This window comes from Dromaius novaehollandiae, chromosome 5 (assembly GCF_036370855.1).
Source record: "Dromaius novaehollandiae isolate bDroNov1 chromosome 5, bDroNov1.hap1, whole genome shotgun sequence".
In the NCBI taxonomy this organism is placed as follows: domain Eukaryota; kingdom Metazoa; phylum Chordata; class Aves; order Casuariiformes; family Dromaiidae; genus Dromaius; species Dromaius novaehollandiae.
In genome coordinates, this window is record NC_088102.1 from 65,996,786 (window position 1) to 66,020,088 (window position 23,303).

The following is a 23,303-nucleotide window of genomic DNA, read 5'->3' on the forward strand; positions in this document are numbered from 1 at the left end:
ATTAGATGCCATGTTTAAATCCCCAGTGATTACAAAGAGAACATAACTAATAACACTGATGATTTTCTTAATATCAGTGTGCACTGTTTTCTTCTTTTTTGCACAAAGAAAACACCTGGAGTGGTTTTAAAATGAATATAAGGATTATTCACAAAAGACAGGAAGTGATGATAAAAACTAAAGCATTTAAATTATGTTTTTTGGATAGGTACAGCAAGTGTCGTGTTAGGTAATGTTTCCTTAATAAGAGTTGATGTACATGTAATTTGGCTAAAGAAAGGTGGCAGAGTTGTTCCAGGAGCAAAATCTACCATTATATAAAATCAAACATGTTATTTTTCAAATTTAGTAAAAGAAAGAGGTACCGAACACACGGAATCCCAGTGTGGGTAAGTGGGAAAAAAACGAGGAGGTGGGAGGAGTATTCGAACAGGGGAGATAAAGCTCAACTAGTAACGAAAGCTATTCGAATAGGCATACTAGAGAGCTGAAAAATCTCAGAAAACCAGTGGGGCCAATGCTAGGAATGCAAAGAGAAAAAAGGTTCATGAAGATGGTGAAAAACCAAAGGTGGGGATTTGGGAGGTGTCTGGAAAGCTCGGGCACCTCGTGGGGATCCCTCAGCAGGTCCTGGTTTCCCAGATGGCAGGGGCTTTGCTCTTTCAGAAATCAGTGTTTGGGAGGGCTCCGGCTAGGTTCACTGGATCAGAGGGACCTGAAAGTGCTGCTCATGTATGGAAAACTTGGCTTATCTTGTTTTTGTGCTGCTGAATGCGGAAAGGGAGAAAAAATAAACATATAAAATCATAGCTATGAAAACAGCAGTGGAGTCTGGGAAGATGCAGCACTCTCAGAGTGGATGGGGAGCCTGTAGCTGGAGGATGAAGAGGCAGACAACAGACAGAGATTACGGGTCCAGTAATTGCACCGTGAAGCAGGAGGCTCCAAAAAAGTGGCCAGATCGTATTTGACTTGGCTCCCCTCTACAGGACAGCCACCCTTAGCGGGGCAACCGCTGAAACGCTTTCTAACGCTTAAAATGTGTCACCACCGCTAATAGCTTTGCATGCCTGCCCGATGGCAGACTGCATGATTCCCCTGTACACCGTATGCGGTTACAGCCCAGCTGCGTGCCCGCGGGTAACACCAGGGATGGCAGCGCTGCTTTGGCAGCTCAGCGCATGGGTTTTGCTATTGACTTTTTTCTGACAAACAGAACGGAAGAGGTTTCTCAACTGGGGGCAAACTTACTTAGTTAACAGCTCCCAAATAGGCCGCCGAGACCAGGAAAACACCATCCTAAACTCTCCTTACTTGCTGTGGTTATCACGGAAAGAAGCCGATGAGCTATTTCGTCAAGCCCCTGGGGGTAAATACAGAAAGATTAAGACAACAACCACAACAACAACAAAATACCCTCATGTAGCTGCTCTTGCTGCACACATTGTTGCCCGTCCCACCTCTGTGAGCATCCTGAATCTAGTTAAAATGACAGCAACCCTCATGGGCAGAAGCTGAGCAGATGCGTTTCTGCTGGCCTTCACAATTCCTTGCAATCCGATCACACTTTATAGCTTTATTTCTATTTTTTTGCAGAGAGCTAAAGAGCCACTTTTTGTAATGAAAAGCTAAGACTTCCCTGTGTTTCTGTGGCTCCAGAAGATGTGACTCTAAGAAAACGGATCACAAGAGTCATCATAGGATCACAAGAAACAGCAGTGCTGCCATTTTAACCAGCTGTGTCTTCCTGTTTGTAGCCTAAACACCATTCATTTTGAGCTGTAGCATAATATCTAGCGGTGAATTGGTGTGGCAGCTTCGTTTCCTAGGAGACATCGACCTTAATTCTCCAGTTTGTGTAACCAGAAGAAAACGAAGCCTGGCTGAACTCCCACTGAATCCAGTTAGGAGTCTCACCAGCTGCAGCAGCAGGTAAACCAGGCTGTGAGGAGCAACGCGTTTGTGCAATCCCAACGAATTCCCGCTACAGCGAGAGCCGAAAAAGACTCTTCATTTTACCGGCAGCCAGCAAACGCGTGCTCCTCTTCCAGAGCAGGCACAAGGCGGCAGGAAGAGGAACGGTTGCTCACTCCATTTTGCTGACAGCGTGTTATCTTACCGACGCTGAAGTGTCCAGTCGCTTTCTGTCATAGCCTTTAGCACAGAATAAAGATGAGAGGACCACCAATACTCTCAAAATAAGCCCAGAGGAAGAGGCAACGATCATCTGCATAGTCCTAGTACCTGGCCTTTTCTCAGTACGCTTGTTAGGAGACAACCAATTTTATTACACCTGGGGCCAAGCAGCCTAGAAGCACATTACAAAAAGGCTATTTGCTGTGTGTGTATTTATAAAACAAGGTAAGCAAAGACTTTTCACTGAAAAATACCTACAGAATCTGCTGAAAGAAACACCAGCCCAGCTGCATCACCCCGTGCAGAGGACAGAGAGCTGTGCTCTAACCAAACGTACATCCTCATGCTTGAAAGAAGTACAAAGGCTCCTGATAAACCTCACTCTTCCCATTCACAGCTGGTTTTGAACCGACCCTATCCCTATCGTTCGGTTACTTGGCAACTTCTGCTGAAGAACCATCTACCCAAAATAGCGTTAGTCCATAAACCGCATTCTTGTGCTTTTTTCCTGAGGACAAGAGCCTAAAAGAGGAGGGACTGGACACTTCTATTTTAAGTCGTAGTTTAATAGACAGAAGTTTCTCATGAACGTGTGAAAGGACATAAACCAACACAGAAATGAGAAATTCTCATGGGTAGCTTATTCTGTAACTACAGACCACAGGTTTTTTTTTGACTTTTCCTAAACACGTGCCATTGCCTGTTGCCAAAAGAGGAGATGATGGACAACAAATCTGACCTCTCCTGGAAATTACTGTTTTTCTACAGAGAGGTTTTTACAGGCTGGAACTTGATTCACTCACTGTAATGACTGATTTCCCCAGACCCTCATGGGCTGCTGGATTTTAAACTGTATTGAACATTATTCTCTTTTGCAGAACTCCTACTGCACAAGCTTCGCTGGCCACATGGAAATTGCTGCCCTAAAATTCAGATTAAAAACGGCTTCCAGGAATGGTCTCTTAAAGTATTTTACTGCTGGAATGATCCTGTATAACCCTCTTGCCTAGCGCTCCCCCACAAAAAGAGGAGAAAAGCCATTCAAATCCGTGCTGCATTAGAAATCTGTCCAGCAGGTTTATCTCATCTCTGTTGTATTTGTGTACTTACGTTCACTTCATAAAACTCCTTTCCATTCTTCTTGGACTAATGAAACAAACTTCATCTTTGCTGCAATACCTGTATTCAGTGCTTGGCATGGTCCTCCCCATACTCTTTTTGTAGGCTTATCCAACAACTTTAAAAAATTTCCTTCATTTTGGTTACTAGACTAAGTTTTGCTCTACACCACAGTAAACTCCATGCCTTTTTCAGTTGCCTTTCTTGCTTAGTTATATGCATGACCTTTATATAACTTGTTGGTTATGTTAACTAGCCACAAGCACAGATATAAAAGCAAAATTTTAATACCTATTCAAAATTTTTGGTATATGCATTTAAGTCAGGCTCTTGACCAGCACTTCAGACAGAACGAGCAGATTTGACTGTCTTGTTTTCACGTGTGCATGCGCATGCATAAATTCTATTTCTAGACCTTTGGTTTGCAAGACAGGAAATTCTTTGCAGGCCAATAGTGGAGAATGCACAAAGTGGGCAGCTGGAGGAGGACTGCAGCGATTGCATCGGGGGCATTAACTTCTGCAGATAAAATCTGCTGCAAAATGTATCTGAAACTTCATTAGTGAACATATCTACATTAAATATAAAAGTCTCAGTTAACTCAACGTGAAGGCTTCCACAATCCAGAACAGATTTTATCTTTAATGTATGGTATAATTTACAGTTTTGGCTGCACACTTTCTAAAGCAATTGAAGACACTTGTTCTGTGTGTCTTGCTTGCTTCTCATTTGTCTCTTTGCTTGGATCCTATACCTAGAAGGCTGTGACCGATATTTCTACTTCAACTTTTGAAGGGTTATTTTTAAATGAATGCCCTGGCTTGGCTCTTTTTCCACACAAGCAAGCTGCTGCTTCCGGACGTGTTGTAATCAAGGCTGCATTTACTCTGTGACAAGTTGGTCCTAAACTCTGTAACAGGTTTCCTGGATTTTTTTTTTTGTTTGTCAGAAACAAAATTCTGCAACAGGATTTTAGCGAGTTAGAGCTGAAAATTAAAAACAAATGACAAGCTCTGCTGCTAGCTTTGGTAAGAAATTCAGCAACTTTCTCTCCTCTCTTCCAGTTTCCAGAACTGCATATTCTTGTGTATCAGAACCTCAATGTGCAGCAGGCAGAAGTCTAGGCAGCTGCAAAGGGACGGCTGGGGCATGCAGTACACGGTGAGGGCTAGGGTTTGCCTCAAGAGCACATCAGCTGGCTAATCCTGGCGTTTTGATCAGCCTCCAAGTAGGTAACGTTGGCATTATCATGGGTTCCTGGTACTGCTGAGAAGTGTCAGGGGTCGGTATGAGCAGTAGGACCGGCATGGGGCGGACACCACTCAACATTTAATGAGGAAAGGGAAACCTGAAGGATGCACCAGACTCTTTACAAACGACATCATTTTAGCTTCTGCTGTTCTCCTCTAGTGTAAAAGACTGTGTTAAGCAGTGTCAACACCAACAATAATTCTGTATTCTGGTGGCAGAAGCATACATACTAATAAAGTTAGTTACCATTTATCAACGACCGGCCTCCCCCAATGTCACCCTTTCACGTATTTTCTGTTGGTTTTCTTATCCAGCCCAGGTTGCATCTTGCGAATGGGACCTGATTTGGTGGGACACCAGCGCTGAGTGAACCCAGACACATTTACCCAGCGCTGAGCAGATGTTAGACTTTACAAGAGCATCCACAGTGATGCAATAATATAATAATTAAATATAATAACGATTGCAAGCCTGATCCAAGCCTCCCTTGATGTGCAGGGAGCTGAACCAAGTCCAATAGCACGTGCCCATGCCAATAGTCTGCATGAGACAATGTAATTAAAGAACAAGAGGATGTAGGTTGCAGCTGTGGAGGTGACAAGGCTTATGGAATTCGGCCTGCTGGAGTTTCTTTCCACAAAACTAGAAACAGGGTTACGGAGAAATTATCAAATTTTGGAACATTTGCTGATGGTTCTGTAGAAACATCCCTAATTAACTGTCACAAAAATTTCACTGATAGTTCCCCTGTTACCAAATAGCGCTGCACACAGGTTCTGATAGTATCCGTATGGGCTTTGAAGTACCTAAACGCGCAGTCTGGAATATGGCTAGTATCGGCTAGAGAGCGATGAAAGCGAGTGGAAACTGGAGATCCGGCTCCAGCCCAGAATGCAGCTGGAAACGGTGCCAATGGTGTTGCAGTGCAACTTTACAGACTGCGGAGCTTGTTTTGCTGCAGATGTTGACTGCAATAAAAAGCACGCCAATTAGATATTACAAATGTTGCTTGGTTTAAACGTTTCCTTGAGAAGTAATGCAAGTTTGCAAATCCGGAAAGGATATTGTTGGGACTTGTTGAAGTGCTTAATATAAACTGTAACACACAAGCCATTAAAATAAAGATATTTGGCACATGCAGTTAGACATATGGGCCTTTCAAAACCATTCTTTTGGTTTGGCAGCTTCTACGACCCCTGAATGATGCGCAACTTGAGTTTTATAAGATGCTTCTGCAAAGATGGCATTTTTAAAAAAGCTTGTTGCTTTCAAACCAGAGAAGAAATCCGATTAAGAGACAGATCTGGTCTAAAAGAAACTTCCGAAAACTGCCTCTTCTGTGTGATCATGTTTTAAAATCCCAGCTAATATCTGTGCTTTGTGTATTAACGGTTTCCCACGTGGCCACTTACAGATGCACAATCCTCAAAACAGACTTTTAGGAGCACCAGTCAGCCAGGACATGCACAAACAAGACAACAGCGCTGTCCAAGGCTGCGGACACTTTCTGCGCTGATACGCAACCCCTTCTATGAGTGGCCAAACTGATCCATCTCTCTCCCTGACAGTCCCATTGTCTAAAGTGACTGTTGAGCGAGGCTTTAAGGCTAGGCAGTGGATAAAAACGTACAATTGACCATGTCCAATGACTGCCTCAATCATGTGACATTTCCTCCATGTACATAAAGGCATAATTGACACTTTGGACCTTGCAGATGTTTTGCAATTCATTTGGTTCCCACAACGATATCAGAAAGTAAGTCTTGTGAACTGGCAATACTCTATTTTCCTCTGAACACGTTCTTATCTCTAAAATGTATTTAGATGCAAATTGCATCGTGTCTCACGGCCCCGTTTGTTTTTCACTGTTTGTCTTTTTCCCTTTGCCTTTGAACAGATTGTGCCACCATCTCTGTAAGTACAAAAAATACTTGAGCATTCCTAAAAAAAATCATTACATTTGACTTTTCAGCAAGTGATCTGATTCACATATGAATGTCAGTATGTTCTTTTGCCTTCTGTTCATGGCCTTCTGCTTTATACTCCCTAATTTAATTTGCCTTTCTGACTGTTCAGTGATCCTTTCCAAAGAGAAATCTCTTTACTGAGCAGCTATTTGCTGTGCTTGCAATAGAAGCAGATGTTATGAACGACTGGTCGCCTTCGTCTGGATCTCAGAGGTCCGGACAAATGGATAGTCCAAGTATGGCCCTCATACAGTGTACGGAAACGTCTTGGTACAAACCTAGAGAAACTGTCACCTGCCCATGTAACCGACCAAAGCTTAGTTGTTTATCCACCGTGGCTCCTTCCTCTCTGTAAATTGGGGAAGATGGTCATTCCCTCCTCATTCACAGGGATGCTGTGAATTCATGCCTGCGCAGTGCTCTGAGGCCAGAGAAAGTGAAGGACTGAACTTTCTTCATAAGCAAGTTATTAGTCTCTTCCAGTATTGACTGGGAGAGCACAGAACTGTCCTTTGCATTTACAGCAGGAATAGCTCTGCTTGGTTTTCCGCTAGACCAGGCATCCAGGATACATGCTACTCTGCCTTCGGCTTCTGGTAGCCTGTTCTTGCAGTCAAAGGAGTTGTCCCTTATGAAGAGGAGTCGCTCACAAACACTCTCAAACTCATGTACCTCACCACGCACGACTGGTAAACTGCTGGCTGGATCCCTTCAGTTAAGATTTCTAATGCTAGACACACTACCTGCCCCGTTTACCTTCCTCATTCTGGATTTATCAGACTCAAGAAAACGTCTGATCTCTCTTTCCGCAAGCAAAATAAGAACAGCTCCTTTGGGTAAACCATTCTAAGCTGTCTCTAGGTGAGAATTTCCTCTAGAAATGAAGCCAGTTCTGTGATTCCTTTCCATACTGCATTAATCACTTGTGCTTCTGCCTGTTTGGTTTCACATTTCTCTAATTAATCATCAGCAAAACTTCACATATATTAATAACTGTCCTTCTCTGGTAATGGATGCTGCATGCGCACACACACAGACATATATACACACACACTCTTATCCTCTCAGATGATGAAGCTTGTGCCAACCTGCTTGAGACTCATTAAAATGACCTGGATCAACACAGGACAGGGAACTCTTCATATTACCCAGGGAAGAAAAACAAGGTGAATCTTGCCCACTCATCAGTACTACCTCTGGTCAATGAAAAAAGGAAAGCACAGATCCAATTTCATTTTTCTTCAAAGACCTGTAGAGACACTCATTCTAATTCTGTAGTCCAGTTGTTCTTATTGTTCTGCATTTCTTCTATTTGCCTGCCCTAAGTATTTTAAAAATAATTTTGAATACACTTGGTGCTGTTGTAAGTGTGGACTGACAGCCACGTAACTGAGGTCCTTTGTTCGCTGCCTTCATATAACCTGGACAGCTGGCATGTCTAGAGATATTGCAGTATCTCCTCTTCTGCCTTTTCCTCCCTTTCCCCAGTCCCCACAATGCACATGAAGGATGTTTAAGGGTCACAAAGCCTTACCACTAAATTGTGCAAAACCCCACAGTCGCTGCTGAAAACGTGTGATTCTGTTACAACATGGCACTGAGGTCATTTTACACTTTCAAACAAACTTCTAAAATACTATGGTACAACATCAGTTAGAAGGAATGACTAAAATCTTCCATTTTTCTGGATCAGCTAGTGAATTTACTCTAGTCTTTTCTCACAGACCAGGCTTATTATATTCTATGCTAAGAAACAACTGTTTCCTACAATAGAAAGCTTTTTAATTTGCCCATGGAAAGCCTAGGAAGAATCAAAGATGCTGGTAAACAAATTCAGACAAAAAAAAGAAGCAGTCCATTTTAATAACAGGTGGGATTAAGGCCATAACAAACCTCAGGGAAAGTGGTGGATCTTGGTGTCTTCATGTCAAGACTGAATGACTTTTTCTAAGGTAACTCTTAAGACAGACAAATCACCTGTCTCAGAAAGGAGTAACTGGGTGAGATCTACGGCCTCTAGTGTACAGAAGTTCAAACCAGATGGTCTAATATTCTCTTCTGCTCTTGAAACCTTTGAAATACAGGAGCTGCAGGGAGGTCTTGAGTCAAGTGGACCAGTTCCCTGCCTTTGCATGCATTCATAGTCTACAATGCCTTTCATGGATTAATCAAGTGGCCCCTTGGAGCTAGCCAGGAGTTTTGGCCCCCGTTATTTATACTGGGGTACTGTTGCAGAATGCCTCTTCTGTGATGTTTAGAAACTTTCATGAATGTATTTGAGGCCAACTCGCATACATGTGTTCTTGTGGCAGTGTTGTCCTTTGGCTGAAACAGCACTTCTCCTTCCTGTATATATTTATGGAGAGCAATCTTAACGTTTTTGCCTTGCTAGGTTAAACAAGAGAAGCTCTTAATATTGGGTCTCAGTTTCCCTGACCACTCCGGTTCCCTTTCTTTTACTCCACTCCACATTCAAGAAAGATTCATCCAGCTCAAGTAGCTAAACTAGTACACAGTATTCCAGGTAGTCTTAGTGCTGCATGCAACTTCCACATTTTCTAAAGAAATACATCACTTGATAATATTCTCAGGCTAAGAGTACCTTTTTCAGGAGAGGACTGTCTGCTCTGGTTCACTGTCTGTTGTTTTCGTGCTCCGAAGTTCTGGAGATGCTGAGGGAGCTTGAGTTTGCAGCTTGCAGGTCAGACCCTTGTTTCTCAGGGCTGGAGGAGTCAATCTGTGGGAACTGGATCTGGCAGCATCCGCTAACAGCTTCCTTTGAGTGGAGAGAAGAGAAAGAAGAAGTCAGTTTTTCACAAGAAGCATTATTTTGTTGTTTCATTCAGGAAAAAAAAAGTGTCCTCTGCAATTACACTTTGCCTCCAGTCTTTCTTCTTTATAAAAAGGTCACAGAAATTAATGTGGGCAAAGGACCTTGTGTGACATGCAGAATGTCCATCCTGACAGCCTGTCATTCTCCACTCCAGGATTACCCAGATCTTGCTGGGTGATAGCTTCCCCTGGGAGATGGATGCCGGTCAGACGTCTGTGTGCATTTACAGCTAGAGGTTGTGGTGGTTCATCTCTGGGACTTGGCAGCGGCTGTTCTCTGGAGCTATTATTGCTCCTCAGAGACAAGTGAAATTCCTGTTAGATACTGCCGTTGAATTCGCCAGGAGAGAAAGAGCAAGCAGACTTCCAGTCTAAGTAGGTTTTTTTTTTTGTTTGTTTCTCTGTTGTACAGTGGCCAAAATCTCTCTCCTTTGAAAGTCCTACCTAACCATGTTTTAAAGTAAACATGAAGGCAGTGCAGAGCTGTCCTTTTTCGGCTGTGCTAGTCAAGTGACAGTAAGACATGCTTTCCTGTCAGTAATCCACTAGCACTGTGAATAACTGGGGGCAAGTTTGCCTCCTGTTCCTGGACAAGTGCTGTCTATTAGTGCACTGGGAAAGACCCTACACACCCCAGAATGAGAGGTCTTCCTGGCTCTGAACTGACACAGTGGTGGCAGCGGAAATAATTTGCTTCTCTCCCTTTGCTGCTCATCTGTGTTTCACCTTGCAGCCAGTGATGACAGATGAACATGCAGCGAAGCACCAAAACTGTTCTTGGGAAATCTGTGTACCATTCCTGACAGCGTCACTGATGTGTTAGCACTGGGACAAGCTGGTGATGTCCCTCTGACTCAGCTCCTCATCTACTGAATCTGGAAGCTCTTGAGGCAGGGGGGCAGGGAGAGGGCAAGAAGGGCTGCAGACATCCGGTGCCTATTACGTGGGGTCTCCCATTTTTTTCGGTGGCCTCGCTGTGCTATTGCACTTCAGAAGAATGCTAACAACACATGACTGAGACCCAGTTCAAATCCGATCTATGGGCTCTTCTTGAGCACTCCCAAACACCACGAGTCCAGGTGCCTTGCCTCTCCTTCCCTAGCTGAGCTGGTGTGTTGGCCACGATGGAGGGCTTCACACCTACAAAAATAATGCCAGGTCTCCGGTGGAGCAAATTGCTGCTAACTTTCAAAAATTAGGTAGAAAAATAATAACTGTGACCGAGTCTATAGGAAAGTGAGGACATTTCCAGCCCCTGCTCCCCTCTGTCGAAAGCTGCCAAACAAAACTCAGCTAAGCAAGCCGTGCCTGCAGCCAGCTCTATCTCCTCCTGCACACGTACCCTAGCACGGTCTCTGCTTTTATGCTCGCATGCCATCTCACGCTGTGCGGTTACTGTACTTGCGCTGCACACCTAACGCACAGGCCAGGAAGTTGTTACTGCTTGATATTTAGATAGAGAAGCTCTCTTAACTTTTGGCGATTTTCTAATACTTGACTGAGAGATATGGTGCAACATATTTTTTAAAGTTACCCATACATTGAGGAAAGCACTAAGGCTTAAAGCTCAGCATATTAATTTATGCTTAGACACCACTGACATTTCCTTAATCATCTGTTTTAATACTTTCTTAAACTAAGGCCTCATTCTTGATGTTTTAGCTTTTTTAAACAAATATTTTCAACTCCTTTGAATGAACAGTCAACTCCATGCAGATTTAGGATGAATTTTGGGGGATATTGGCTAGCTGGGACAATTACAGATATGTGAGGAGAGTACCACTTGTTAATGGAATTGTTCTGCAATACTGTAAAGGGTTCTGTGGGATATATGTCTTTTATTGGGGGAGAAAATATTTATCTACGATTTCTATTTTCTGCTTAAACTTTTCAAATTATGTTGCTAAAGCTGAATTTCACAGCACTATGTGCTTGATCATGATTCTAGTCCAGAGCTTGCTTCTTTAAATAAGCAGAGAATAGCAGCACTCAAAAAATAAAATTTCTTCAGAAGAGACCCCTTAGAAATCCAAAAGGAAAGTGAAAACAATTTTTTTTCAAACTGTTCCCCGTAAGGAAAATTCCAGAGATCTCCAGTCAATGCGCAGACCTACTTCTTCTAGAAATTATTTACCTATGGAGGTTTTGAGTTTCTTGGTCTGGACTAAAAGACGTGAGCAACTTGAAAAAAACGAAGCAAACAAACAAAGTCACCTCGGCACTTCACGGATATCCCGGCTTTTGCAGAGGCTTGTCCAGCCGCAACCTCGCTAATTCCGGGCAGTGTTGTCAGGCAGGAGCGCGGCGCTGAACGGGCACTCGCCTTACCCCTCTACAGCAGATGCTTCAGCCAACCATTGGAGATTGAAAACATAAATAATGAAACAAAATTTGGAGACAATAGCTTCTGGGCTGGGGGACAAAATACTCATGGATATTGTCAGTCTCGGAGTAACCAAGCAGCAAAAGCTCAAGTGACAACAATAGAAGGGAGAAGAATAGAGACAAGTGAGGAGGCCTGAATCTCAATAAGGGCCGGAGCTGCACATGCCGCTGTTTCCCTAGAAACTAACCTCTCCCCTGAAGAGGTTTGCAGGGGCATTGTCTGGGGGACACAAGATGTGTCATACACCAGATGGTCGTGTGCTGTATAACTCAGTTATCTGAGCGGACAGAGTAAAGGAATGCGTGCCGCCGCTGCCTTCAGAAGGCCGCGCGGGGCACCATCTGTTCCCTCCAGCCCACCGCACTCTTCCCTTCGCCTTTTTTTCCTCCCTCTTCTTCCAAGAAAGGAGGGGAAAACAAAATTAAAATGATTCGCCGCTCAGGGAAGAAGAAAATCCTTAATACAGTTGCCATATCTGGCTTCCACTTCGCTCATTTTATCCCCGGGTTTTATGTCAGGTGAATTGCTCTCTTACGCCTGGGAGAGCGGCAATTATTTCTCTCTCCGGAGTCTATCATTTATAAATAAAACCCCTTTGAGACCTCATCGGTCATTTACCATCTGAAAACCCCCAAACGCTTTTAACCATATGTTCTCGCGAGGCTCTCCTCTGCTCCCTTCAGCTACGTGCCAGTGTTTATGCACGGCGGGGGAAAGACTCGGTCCTTTCCAGGAATTGTTCTGCGCTCGCTCGGGAGCAGGAAGGGGGGAAGGAGGGCAGGAGGAAAACAAAAAGTCAAAATCCAAATCCCCCTCTGAATGACCGACCGAGGAAGGAAATATTAATCAGGCAGCTCGCGCCGTGCCAAGGAGCAGCGACTAACCTGCCTGCTAGGTGAGGCAGAACGAGGTGCGGGCAGGAGAAAACACCACGCGGGTCGCTGCCTTCAGCCCCGTGGGGACCGAGCCCCCAGTGAACGTGCGAGAGTGTGATAACCCGAATGAAATGAAGTCTCGGGACGTGTAAGAGTACTTTAAAGGTGTAGTAAAGCTTAGTGCCTCAGCGCAAGGAAATCAAGACAGGGTAGTAAAAGCAGTGCTCAGGTTGCAAGAACTGCACTCTACGCCTGGGGCAGGGCTTTATGCTTAGTGATGGGACCTGTGCTCTTCCCTCCGGGCCGGACTCTTGTCTTCTGGGTCACCCTGAGCTGAAGACCAGAAAGGGTGGGGAACGGCAGTTAAAATTGCCTTTCTCCCCTCCTGCTCCTGGTCTCTGCCCTGGGGCACGAAGCCCGCTGCCACCACCACGCCACCGCAGAACGGTTTCTGTGCATGGACCGGTTGGCTGGTCCCGCAGAGAGGGGTCGGACGTCTGGTGGGGGAGCAGCTCCTGGCTGGGCTCGAGGACCCCTCGCCTCACGGCACGGCATCGATTGCTCTCTGACATTATCTGTGGTGCAGGGGCAATAATGCACACATTCGGGCATTGATTTTCTATTATAAATGCATGTGTGTGTGTGCGTGTGCATACAGCCTCCTCCCCAGCCCAGCAATTCCTCGGCCCAAACGTAGGGGAAATGGAAAAGAAAGTACTTGCTTGATTGCCCACTGAAATGACAGAGAAACATTTGAAACCATTTAAGTAAACGTGTAATTAAAAGCTGTTACATACGGGCTGCAGGTGAACACACGCTGCTCCAGCTGCGAGTCTGCAGTTCTCACAGCACTTGCAGAGGAAGATCCAGTCGGGGTAAGCGCATGTTCTCTCATTTGGATTTTAAAAGACAAAATATGATTAAAAGAGGTTATGGCTTGCAAAAATCTCCCGCATACAGTTATGATCAGCCTTTGTTTCAGTAACTGTTACCTGATGGTTCCTGTAAGCGATCTGCAGGGCACGCTCTCCTCTGTCCCTCAAATCCGTATCCAGATGAACCTGAAGGAGAACAAACGTTTGAATTAACTCTTAAAAGAAAATCCATAGGGAAATCAAGTAAAAGACATGGAATCAGAGCAGAAAACTAATATGCAGAATGAGGGCCAAAGGTGCAAAAGGAGTAAAATCTGAGTCACATTTTAAATTTAGGTTCTACTTACAGGTATCTCAACTAATAACTTGAGCAGGTGACCATTAAGACTATCAAATTATTAAGCAATGGTTACACAACAGTCATGCTATCATCATCTCACAAGCTGCTTGTAAACCAAATACTTCATGCGTGCTTATAGTCATTATTGCTTTGGTAGTGCTTGTAACAACTCTATCTAACATACTAATCTTTATGAGTTCATGCTCGATATACTCCTTAGGGTATAACATACAGCAGGATTGAAAACTGAATTTATTTTTCCCTTTGGCTTCTTTTGTTTCTTTTTTACAGGATTGCTAGTGCCTACTTCTCCTCCTAAATACACATTTCACATGAAAAAGAGCCAATGGGTCTCCAAGTAAATTCCTGCTTACATGGATCAGAATAATAATAGTTTTTAAAAATAGCAACATCAGTAATAATACATTAAAAATGGCTTCATTGCAATTAACACAAATGATCAGTAACGTTCATCTGGGAGAAAATCCCAGAGATGGCTGTGCACATCTCCAGAGGACAAACCAAAAAATCAGCATACCAAAGAGCCCCTTGTTGACTATGTGGGGCAAAGAGCAGCCCAGTGAACTACCAGGAATAGAAAACGGCAGCAACGCGTTTCAGTGCAGCTGGCTTTAATGGATGTGTGAAACGTTCAGGACTACATGCTTAGATCACAACATTCATATACGCGGTGAATTATGGCAAGAGACTCTCTAAAGAGTCTTCTGTTCAGCCCCTTTGGAGACTTGCCCCTCTCTGTCCCAGGCGAGCACGCTGAGGACTGCATATCCCACTTTCTGCACCTGGCCGAGTGATTTAGCAGAAACTTGACAGGGTCGTGGAAGCTTTATTTTCTTTGTTCCATGGGTGTCTGCCACGGAGAGCCAAGCCTGGATTAGCCGAGTCTAAATCCCTGGGCAGTTCGCCAGCGCAATGCTAGTTCTGAAGAAAATGGAGCTCCGGGATGATTTCAAGACCGGCTTTATACACCCGCTCCTCTTACGTGCAAATCCACGGGCAGGGAGCATAATGCCTCATGTCAGGCCGGTAAGCTTCTCCCCATAGGCAGCGGTCGCCAGCCAATGTGGGAGTTATGTGAACTTTCTGCCTGCCTTGGACAATGCTGTTTCTTTCGGGCCAGGCCTCCTCTGGCACTACTCCCTCGCCAGCAATGTAGACATCTTTTCACCGGACAACGCGCGGTATCAGAATAATGTGCATGGACGTGTTCGGTAATACGCCTATTCAGCACCTGCATTTTCTTTGTTGTGATGCCAACCATTTTGTCATACTAGCTTTTAGGTCACTGTCGCTTGTAGCAATGCAAGATTTGCTGAACCAGCTTGTAAAAACTGTTTCCATTTTCCAGCAACTTTCAGTAGCTGGTCCAAAGGCAAGGAAAGCCTCCGCTAACGGCTCTTGTGAGGGAGTCTTCTGCAAGAGGAAGCTTCTTCCTAACCCCAGGAGCCAGAGACTATCTTCAGCTTGTGAAGGTCTTTATCTATCCCAAATCTCTGAGTTTTGGGGGGTATTTTTAGTCTGGTTCCCATGGAAACAAGGTTGAGGCACTCACACTGTGTTTGTTTTGCTTCCCCCTAACAACTTTTGAACCTGTCGGCCTAGTTCAACTAAACTTGACAGAAGGGTAGAGGTCTACAAAATAATTAAGTTCTTGTAAGTTTTGTGAAAATAGGCTTTGAGGTAGAAGAGAGAGGGGCCCTATTAGTGCCCCATATACATGTCCTCGCCATGGAAAGGCTGAGTACAAGCTCTCATCTCATTAGGCACCACAGGAGCAATACAGAGAACAAACCTGCTAAATACTGCAACCACAGAAATGTTTCAGCTGAAATCTGCACTTCTTAGGCATCACTGTCAGTCTGTTGACAAAAGACAAAAAAGCCAGAGTTCACTGAATTGCTTGTTGTTATTTACTGTTGAAACTCAGGAACTTTTTGTTACTGTTTGGGACCTAATCCTTCCTGGGACTCACTTAAACATCCCTGAACACCAGTGCTAGCCTGTAGCAAGGGGTTTTACATTGAACTTGCATAAAAAGTTATTTCTTTTTATTGTTTTTGACCTTGCTTCTTTCACACACTTTCATTAGAGCTGCCACTGGTTGTAGAGCCCAAGATGCAAAATTTTTTATAAGCTAATTTAAATGAAATTTTAGGTCATATAAAAAGTATTTGCTTTTGCACAGAAACATTTCACTGCGTGGGTGCAAGTGCGGTAGGTAAGGTAGCTCGTATCATTAAAGTACAAAGAAACACCGCTAAGCGTCAGAGCCTGAAAACATGAGTGGCACAAGAGAGTAGTATAAGCCAATGGCTTGAAAACAGAAAAGGGAAACAGAAACTTGTGAATTCAAATGTCTTTGTCACCATGAGGAAAGCAATGTTGCATATATGACTCATTCCAGCTTCCACTAAACCTATGAAAAGCCTTATTTAACATAGATCTTCAACTGCAAAGACTTACACTGACCTGCACAGACTGAGTAGTACCTACTGCTGAAGGCAATAGCACAACTCCTGTGCAGAAATGAAGCATACAATTACATTTTCACAGGAGGACATAAATGGGAGTTGCATCAGACCCTTAATCTTTTTTCCCCAGCTCCTCCTCTTCCCAAACCACCATCCCATCAGTAAAATGAGAACAATAATACCCACCTCAGCAGGGTACGCAAGGATTAGCTCAAAACTGTTTTTACCTTTTCTCCTTTCAGCCTCCAGAAAAAAAGAAATCTTCCTATATTTTACTTTTTTATACTGCAAGAAGCAATTTGTTTCCTGCCCAAACCTTTCCAGCTCGGTGGGTGGGGGGGAGCCTGGAAATGTTTCCACCTTCCTCGGAACTGATGATAAATCAGCACAGAGGTGTCTGCTAGCAACAATAGCCGCTAACTTGCTGCACTAAAATGGCTATTTAATCTGCTGACTAATACATCAAATTATTTCTGCCTCAGCTAGTATTTGAGCGCAGCACCGGCCCATTACATTATTTGAAGCAAGCCTACTTTAAAATACAAGAGTGAAAATGAGTGATGACTGGACTTTTGTTCTTCTTTTGTAAGGTTCTGTGTCCGAGGGAAGCTAAAAACCAACATCCCGTGTGTGTCAGTCTGGCAGCAGGCTCTTCAGGCGCTGCAGCTCCTCGTGCTCCGAATAACGCGGAGAACACGCAAGAGTGAAGGCTGGGCACACAGCAGGCCTCGGGAAAGCCTTTTGCCTCAGCGTTAATTATTTATATCAGAGTGGTACCTAAAGTCCACACAACCAAGGTCCCTTTGTGCTGGGCACTGAACAAACACAGAGCAAGAGGCAGTCCCTGTCCTGGGGAATTTGGAGACCAAATAGACAAGCCGGCGGAGGGGAAGGGACAGGGAACCAGATGTGCCCAACAGGTGAAATCACTTGCCCTAAGGTCACACTAGAGATTAATGCTAATGCCAGGAGTAGCGCTTCTCGCTCTCAAATCCCAGCGCCAGCAGCCTGTGCTTTCGCTTATCTTTGAACTCCCTCCTTGCACAAAAAGAAACCTTTCTTCCATCCACCTTGCTTTTTGCAGACTTGCAAAGTCTGATCTGTCCCTGCTTCTGACCAAGGCAGGGGGTACTTCCATCACCAGCTCAAGCTGAGCTGAAGGGCAATGCTGTGTTCCTCCTCTTTTCTTCTCCGGCTTCCCCCCTGCCCCGCTGCCTCTGGGACAGCACCCATCCATACCCCACTGCAGCCCAGCGCCAGCTGGCAGCTAGTATTTTTTAGGCAGGGCCAGGGGGCCAGGCCCAGCTTAAACCAGTCTTGAGATCTGAACTGGTCTTGAGCTGCCCTGAGAAGGACACCTCTGGCTACAGCCTCAGATGCCTTTTTGTCTTAAGACACTTTACAGAAACGGGGTAGAAAAGTACAAAATTAAGGCTTTGCCTCTCTAACAGCTTTCTTTGCTTCCCTTCACACCATTTACAAACATTTCCTACCCGCCTAAAAAATGCTTTGCACAGTTTGTATGAACAGCAGACATAAGCGAAGAAGGTTTCGACAGAAATCCACACTCACCGCCTGGCAGTTATTTCAAGGACAGTCCTGAGAAGAAGGTGTTGAACTGCTCAACTAATCTCCCTAGTGCTGCTGCCCCACCACGTGCTTGTGAAAGGAAAATATTAAGGTACTTACTGTCAAGAGAAGTCGTTCAGGAAGCCTTCAGCCTGGAAAGTGGATCTTCTTGATCTTGGGGCGAGGTGAAGCAGCAGGTTTGAGAGCAGGCACTGTTTCTGCAGACGTCAGCTGGGTCCAACCTGGAATCGCAGACCTTGACACCACCTGCCACGAGGTCTGAGAATCTTTGAAAAGTGATTATTCGGAGGATTTTGGTGACTAGGATTTTTGAACAGCTATAGACAAATTAATACATCAACAATGTGAAATTCTCTTTTGCATGAGACGCTTGTTATGCCATATTGCTATCAATGAGCTAAGTTGCCCAACAGAAAACGTAGGAGCGATCTTGGGAAGAAAGGGGTAGGAACAGATGCATTTTCTGATCATCACAATGCCTCTACAAATATATGGACCTGGCTGCTTCTAGCAAGAGCCAAAAGACACATCTTTTTCCCCAGGGCCAACCCAGCTGATTAAGTCCTGCTTTCTTATTTCTCTAGCAAGGAAGCAGGAGAAGGCTTGAACATGCTTCTCCAGTCCTGCGTTGCAGATAAGGCATCCTGCACCATACAGGGGGTCAGAGAAAAGAGAAAAGCAAAACCAACAACTTTTCTGTGGGTATCAAATTTCTGGATTTTAGAATGAACAAAAGACATTGCACTCTTGTCCTGAATTTTATTAGGAAATTAACAGGCTGATTGATCACCTGAAATTACATAGCAAAGCTCATTTTAAAAAATGTTCAAAATCACCACAACAATTTTGATTTCTATAAAACATAATGCCCAGATATAATCCCTGCTTATGTCTGTAAATTTCTACACCCTTAACATTTATCTACTGTACAGCAGCAAGACTGGATAATTTTAACATAATCTGTAAAGTTAAATACAGTATACAGTTCTCCGCAGTCCAAGTGAAATAGATGAAATGTTTAAAACAAAGCAGTACTGCAATATGAGCAGTATTATGAAAAGGTCGCCTATGATCTCAGTTCATTATGCATCAGTATTTTAGACTGCTCATATACATTAAAGGTTGGTGACATTAACTGCTCTGCAAAATTATGAGGCTTTAGGGCATCTGTTTTTCAATAGCTTTATTTATTTTTTTAAGTCTGCTCTCTTTCAAACAAGCATTTAAATCTTGCATATTTATATACATCACTACAGGGTGGAACAGTTTGTAACTTACAGACTTCCCAACTTGCTAACGCCGCAGCAGCTGAGCGCTCCTTGGCGCAGGGAGGGAGAGCCGCATCTCAGGCCACGCGGGGGGCAGCGCGGGGTTGTGAGGAGCGGTGCCCTATGGGGAGGGGTGGTTAAAGAAAGGAGCCCTGCTTCCTCGGCGCATGCGCTACCTGCAGCTGCTTTCCTGCCGCGGGATCCCACAGGCGAGGTGAGGCTCAGGGAGCTGCTGCTGGCACCGGCCGTTGTGGACAGGAGCGGGACCGCTGCGAGACACCGTCATGCAGCGAGGGGAACAAAGTGCGCGGGACGTGCACGATGCTCCGAGTGCAAGAACGGATAAAGCTGTCTTCAACTCCCTCTTCTTTTGCCAGCAATATACACTACCGTTATTAAATTGAACTAAATAGCTGCTCTGTAATCCTCAGTTTCCTGTCACTCCGTCAACTGTAGAGACGTTCCTCCTTCAGAACAGGGCTTACACGGTACAGGTGCTGACTTCTTGCACGGAATGAATTTCAGCCTCGGTAATCAAAGCCCAAACCCTGCTCACTTTGTGCATGTGAAAAATCACACTAAGCCAAGCACTGCTGCTTTTAATGCAACTATAATGTGGGGTAATGTGGTTTAACCGTGGGTTGTAGGTGAGGCCCTTGGTCCTCTAAATTAGGGCTGGCAGTTTTGTATATCAAATGACTCTTGTGAGGAGTTGAATTTCTCAAGCCATTATTCAGGGAACTATTCAAATCGTCATATATGCTGTCTGGATGAGAGATGCTTTCCTGAATCGGGGCCTCAATTCCTGCAAGAATTAAGGATGAGCAGTAAGTGGCCAGCTCAAGCACTTGACCAGCAAGTCCAGGCACTTCAGACTTTTGCATGTGTGCTGTTGTACTATTTTTGGAGAGCGTAAGCTAAAAAAAGTAGATTTAAGAAGTAGTAAGCCTTCTTTTTAAAAGCTATTTCAGGACAAGCACATTCAGACCACTGTGTTTTCTATTTATATATAAATTCTTTGGCAGCAACTTTCTAGAAAGTAAAATCATTTTTTCTATGTAATACTTTATTGTCTCCCCATGAAAAATTGATATCTTAAAAAACCTATAGCGCTTTCCACTATAAATAGTATTGTTCCAGATTAAGGATTAGTTCCTCCCTGAAGAAAAACAGATTTAAAAAATATGGTCATTATCTGATAACTGTTTATGTAGCAACCTTAAAATAAAACAGAAAAAGAAAATCATTCAGTATGTGGTTTGTCATTCCCTAGAATGTTAGTGGTATGTTTACACAATAAAACCAACATAAGTTATCCTATTTTGTTTTAAAAACCTTAGTAGTAGAAATATATTGCTATCTGCAGATTCATAAACAGAATGCACATTTTCCATCTAAGTTCAAGTATTATTAGAATATTATTATTACTATTATTATTATTAAAAGAGCTCTAAATCCTTGCAGTTTTGCCTATCTTTACATTGTGTTGGTCTTTCCGAGAAATAATGAGTTGCAATCATTTGTTCTTGAACAAAATCAACATGAAACTTCAGTAAGTTTAGCCTGGTAGAAAACAGCTTGGCGATCCTTAGTCTATTATGAGTGACTTTTAGAAGAGTGTATTTGAGACTAGCAGTATAGCTGCAACAGTCTTGTGTTTTCTTGGAGGGCTGATGAACTTAATTCCTTCCAGATTCACAACATTCAGTCTCATTTACATCAGAAAGGTGGGAGGAACCCAGCCCAGACCTATAGCACATCAGGAGATATCGTCTTCGTTTCTTCTTGGCACTGTCAGTTGCTCATAGGTCGGCAGAGTGTTATTAGGGAGGAAAAGATCTGCATTAACGTTGTTGCCTCTCTGAGATGCTCTGATGTTGCCTTGACCGCCCTGCTGACTGGAAACCAGATGATGCAGCATATCTGTAATGAGGTTCAGTTTCTGGTCCATTTGCATAACCTACAAAGGCAAAGGGAAAGTTTGCTTAGCATCAGCACTTGAGAAAATCGCGACAAACCACGTAATACAAACGAGATAGGAAAATGACATTGTTCTTAATTAGCATCGCAACAACCTCTACAAAAACACCACACGTTCACCGTTCACCAAACAGAGCATTAGAAAGTTACTGCAATAGGTCAGACAGAAGAGTTGGATGAAAGGTTAATACTCATCTCTGGTATGTGCTTTGACAGTCATTTTATACCTGGATAAATGCATGCCAGTCGGGCCTTTAAAGTAAAATATCCTCCTATCAATGCTGTGTTGGGATAGAGAACTTAGTACCAGAACTGAGTTTCTGTTGTTTTTTGTTGTTATTATTGTGTCTGCCTTTTTTTAAAACACTACAAACTTCTGACATGCTTGTATGCCCTAATCATATCCGTGTGCTACAGTAAATACCAGCTCTGCATGCAGTGATCTCACGAGATAGAAGCCAGGGTGGGCTGATGCTCTCTCTGTCACATTTGGGCAACATTAACAACTCGGGCCACAAAATGCCACGGAGACGTCTTTGCTGACGCAACCGCACAGCCGCTGCATTCTGCGGCCGTGGGTGAGTGGGACGTGACTCTCTCTCGCTCCAAGCCATTCCTCCAAGGGCGCAGAGTCCACCAGCACTGCCACTGCAATCACACGAGTCACGGCCACCCAGAAACTCTTCCATGAGGGGTCAAAACTAACCTAACTAACAGGGGGGCTGCAAGGGAAGCTTCAGCCTCAATCCGTGATGCCCATTTTCCTCTGCTTTGGACTGAAGCTCCCTGAATTATTTAATTCCATTTTTGTTGTTCTGCTTTTTATTCTAATTTTTAGGAGCAAATGTAATGACGAATCAGGATACATAACAGAGGCTAGGTTACGGGTTTGTCCAAAGTCGAGGTGGTATGTGGAGTACATTTGTGGTACTCAGAGGAAAATCAAGAACTAAATGTCTCTACAAGCACCGCAATTTCAGTCTCTGGTTTCCTGCATGTTCCAGTCAAGTAATCTGCACCAGCCCTTTCCTCTGGCATGGGATACCTCCCCTCTGCTCTGACTCGGCTGCACTGAGGGAAATGGGCCCTTAAAGCTAGGCATGGGGAGGGCTCGAAGGGCTGCCCCCTCCCTGCCCATGGGCACAGCGAGCAGGCGAGCGTTCCTAACGGAATAGGTGGCTCTCCTTTCCCGACGGCAAGCGGCTCTGAAACTGGGCAGTGAGGCTGTGCCTCGTGCCCTCTTACGCCCTTCTGCAAGCATAAAGAGAAAGCCAGGATTTTCCATTGTGGTCTCGGATCCAGCGAGCCGCAGGGATCCTAAAACACAAAGTAAACTTACAGGCAAAAAGATGCAATAGGTTTTACAAAGGAGAAAGAAAGCAAGCAGAAAACTGTGATAGGAATAAATTGCTGCCTAAAATATCTGCTAGAAAGTAGTGCAAGGCATATAAAACCGCTAGAAAGAGCATGAGTGGGAGCAATTTATATGTGCTTGGCTATCATCCAAGTATCACACAGGATAGTAAAAGACAGTAAGGCTGAGCAGAACATCAACAAACCTGGAGGATTTCAGCAGAGACTAAAATGTTTTTCCACTGTAGAGAAAATGCTGTTTTTTTCAGACACTTTGTACAACTGTTAGGGAAGCAGATATAGTAATTTAAAAATACGAGGTGCCAGAGATTTATACTTTGCAGCTGGTTTTGAAAACATTAGGCAAAGCACCCTAGATGGTACATGAAACACTAGTAATTCTGGATGGAAATGGCTGTTGAAAGATGAGATTCCTAAAATGAGGAAGTTCAAGAACACATAAGTTCAAGATTTCTAGAAGGAAATACAGATGGAAAATGGAGCAGATCAGCAGGTTTTGATTTCATCCCTATTTGTTCATTCCCTTAAAAAAAGGCACACTTTTTACTAACGGTGCCCATCGGAGATGGCAAATGCATGATGTTTTAAGCACGGCCGTACAAATGGTTGCTAGCGAAGCTTGCAAAAATACCTCATTTCTCCATCCCCCACTGCCCAGGTATTAGTGGCTGTGCGAGACAGCTGCGCTGGAAGGCACAGAGTGGAAAAGTGCGGACTAATAGCTGCCTTCAGAGTCTGAAGGACAACTTTTCCCCTGAAAAGAAATGTCTTTCGTGCTAATTATTCTAAAGTAACTAGGGGATTTTTTTTTTTAAATT

General features: G+C 44.0%; 2 protein-coding genes across 3 annotated transcripts in view; both read right to left on the reverse strand.

The window, feature by feature from the left end:
* LOC112978946 (uncharacterized) overlaps positions 1–18,142 on the reverse strand; it is a 41,748-nt gene extending 23,606 nt beyond the window's left edge. For both annotated transcript variants that reach the window (XR_003258057.2, XM_064513130.1), the window contains exons 1-6: positions 17,963–18,142; positions 15,595–15,661; positions 13,364–13,627; positions 11,520–11,649; positions 9,076–9,249; positions 1,252–1,363 (exon numbers count right to left, since the gene is read on the reverse strand). The gene's annotated coding sequence lies outside the window, so the exon portion shown is untranslated. The remainder of the gene's footprint in view (positions 1–1,251; positions 1,364–9,075; positions 9,250–11,519; positions 11,650–13,363; positions 13,628–15,594; positions 15,662–17,962) is intronic.
* Positions 18,143–18,608: 466 nt separating this feature from the next.
* Positions 18,609–23,303, reverse strand: part of KCNQ1 (potassium voltage-gated channel subfamily Q member 1) — a 373,176-nt gene continuing 368,481 nt past the window's right edge. The window contains exon 17 of the mRNA XM_064513133.1: positions 18,609–21,091. Coding sequence (XP_064369203.1) covers positions 20,891–21,091 — 201 coding nt within the window. The 3' untranslated portion in view covers positions 18,609–20,890. The remainder of the gene's footprint in view (positions 21,092–23,303) is intronic.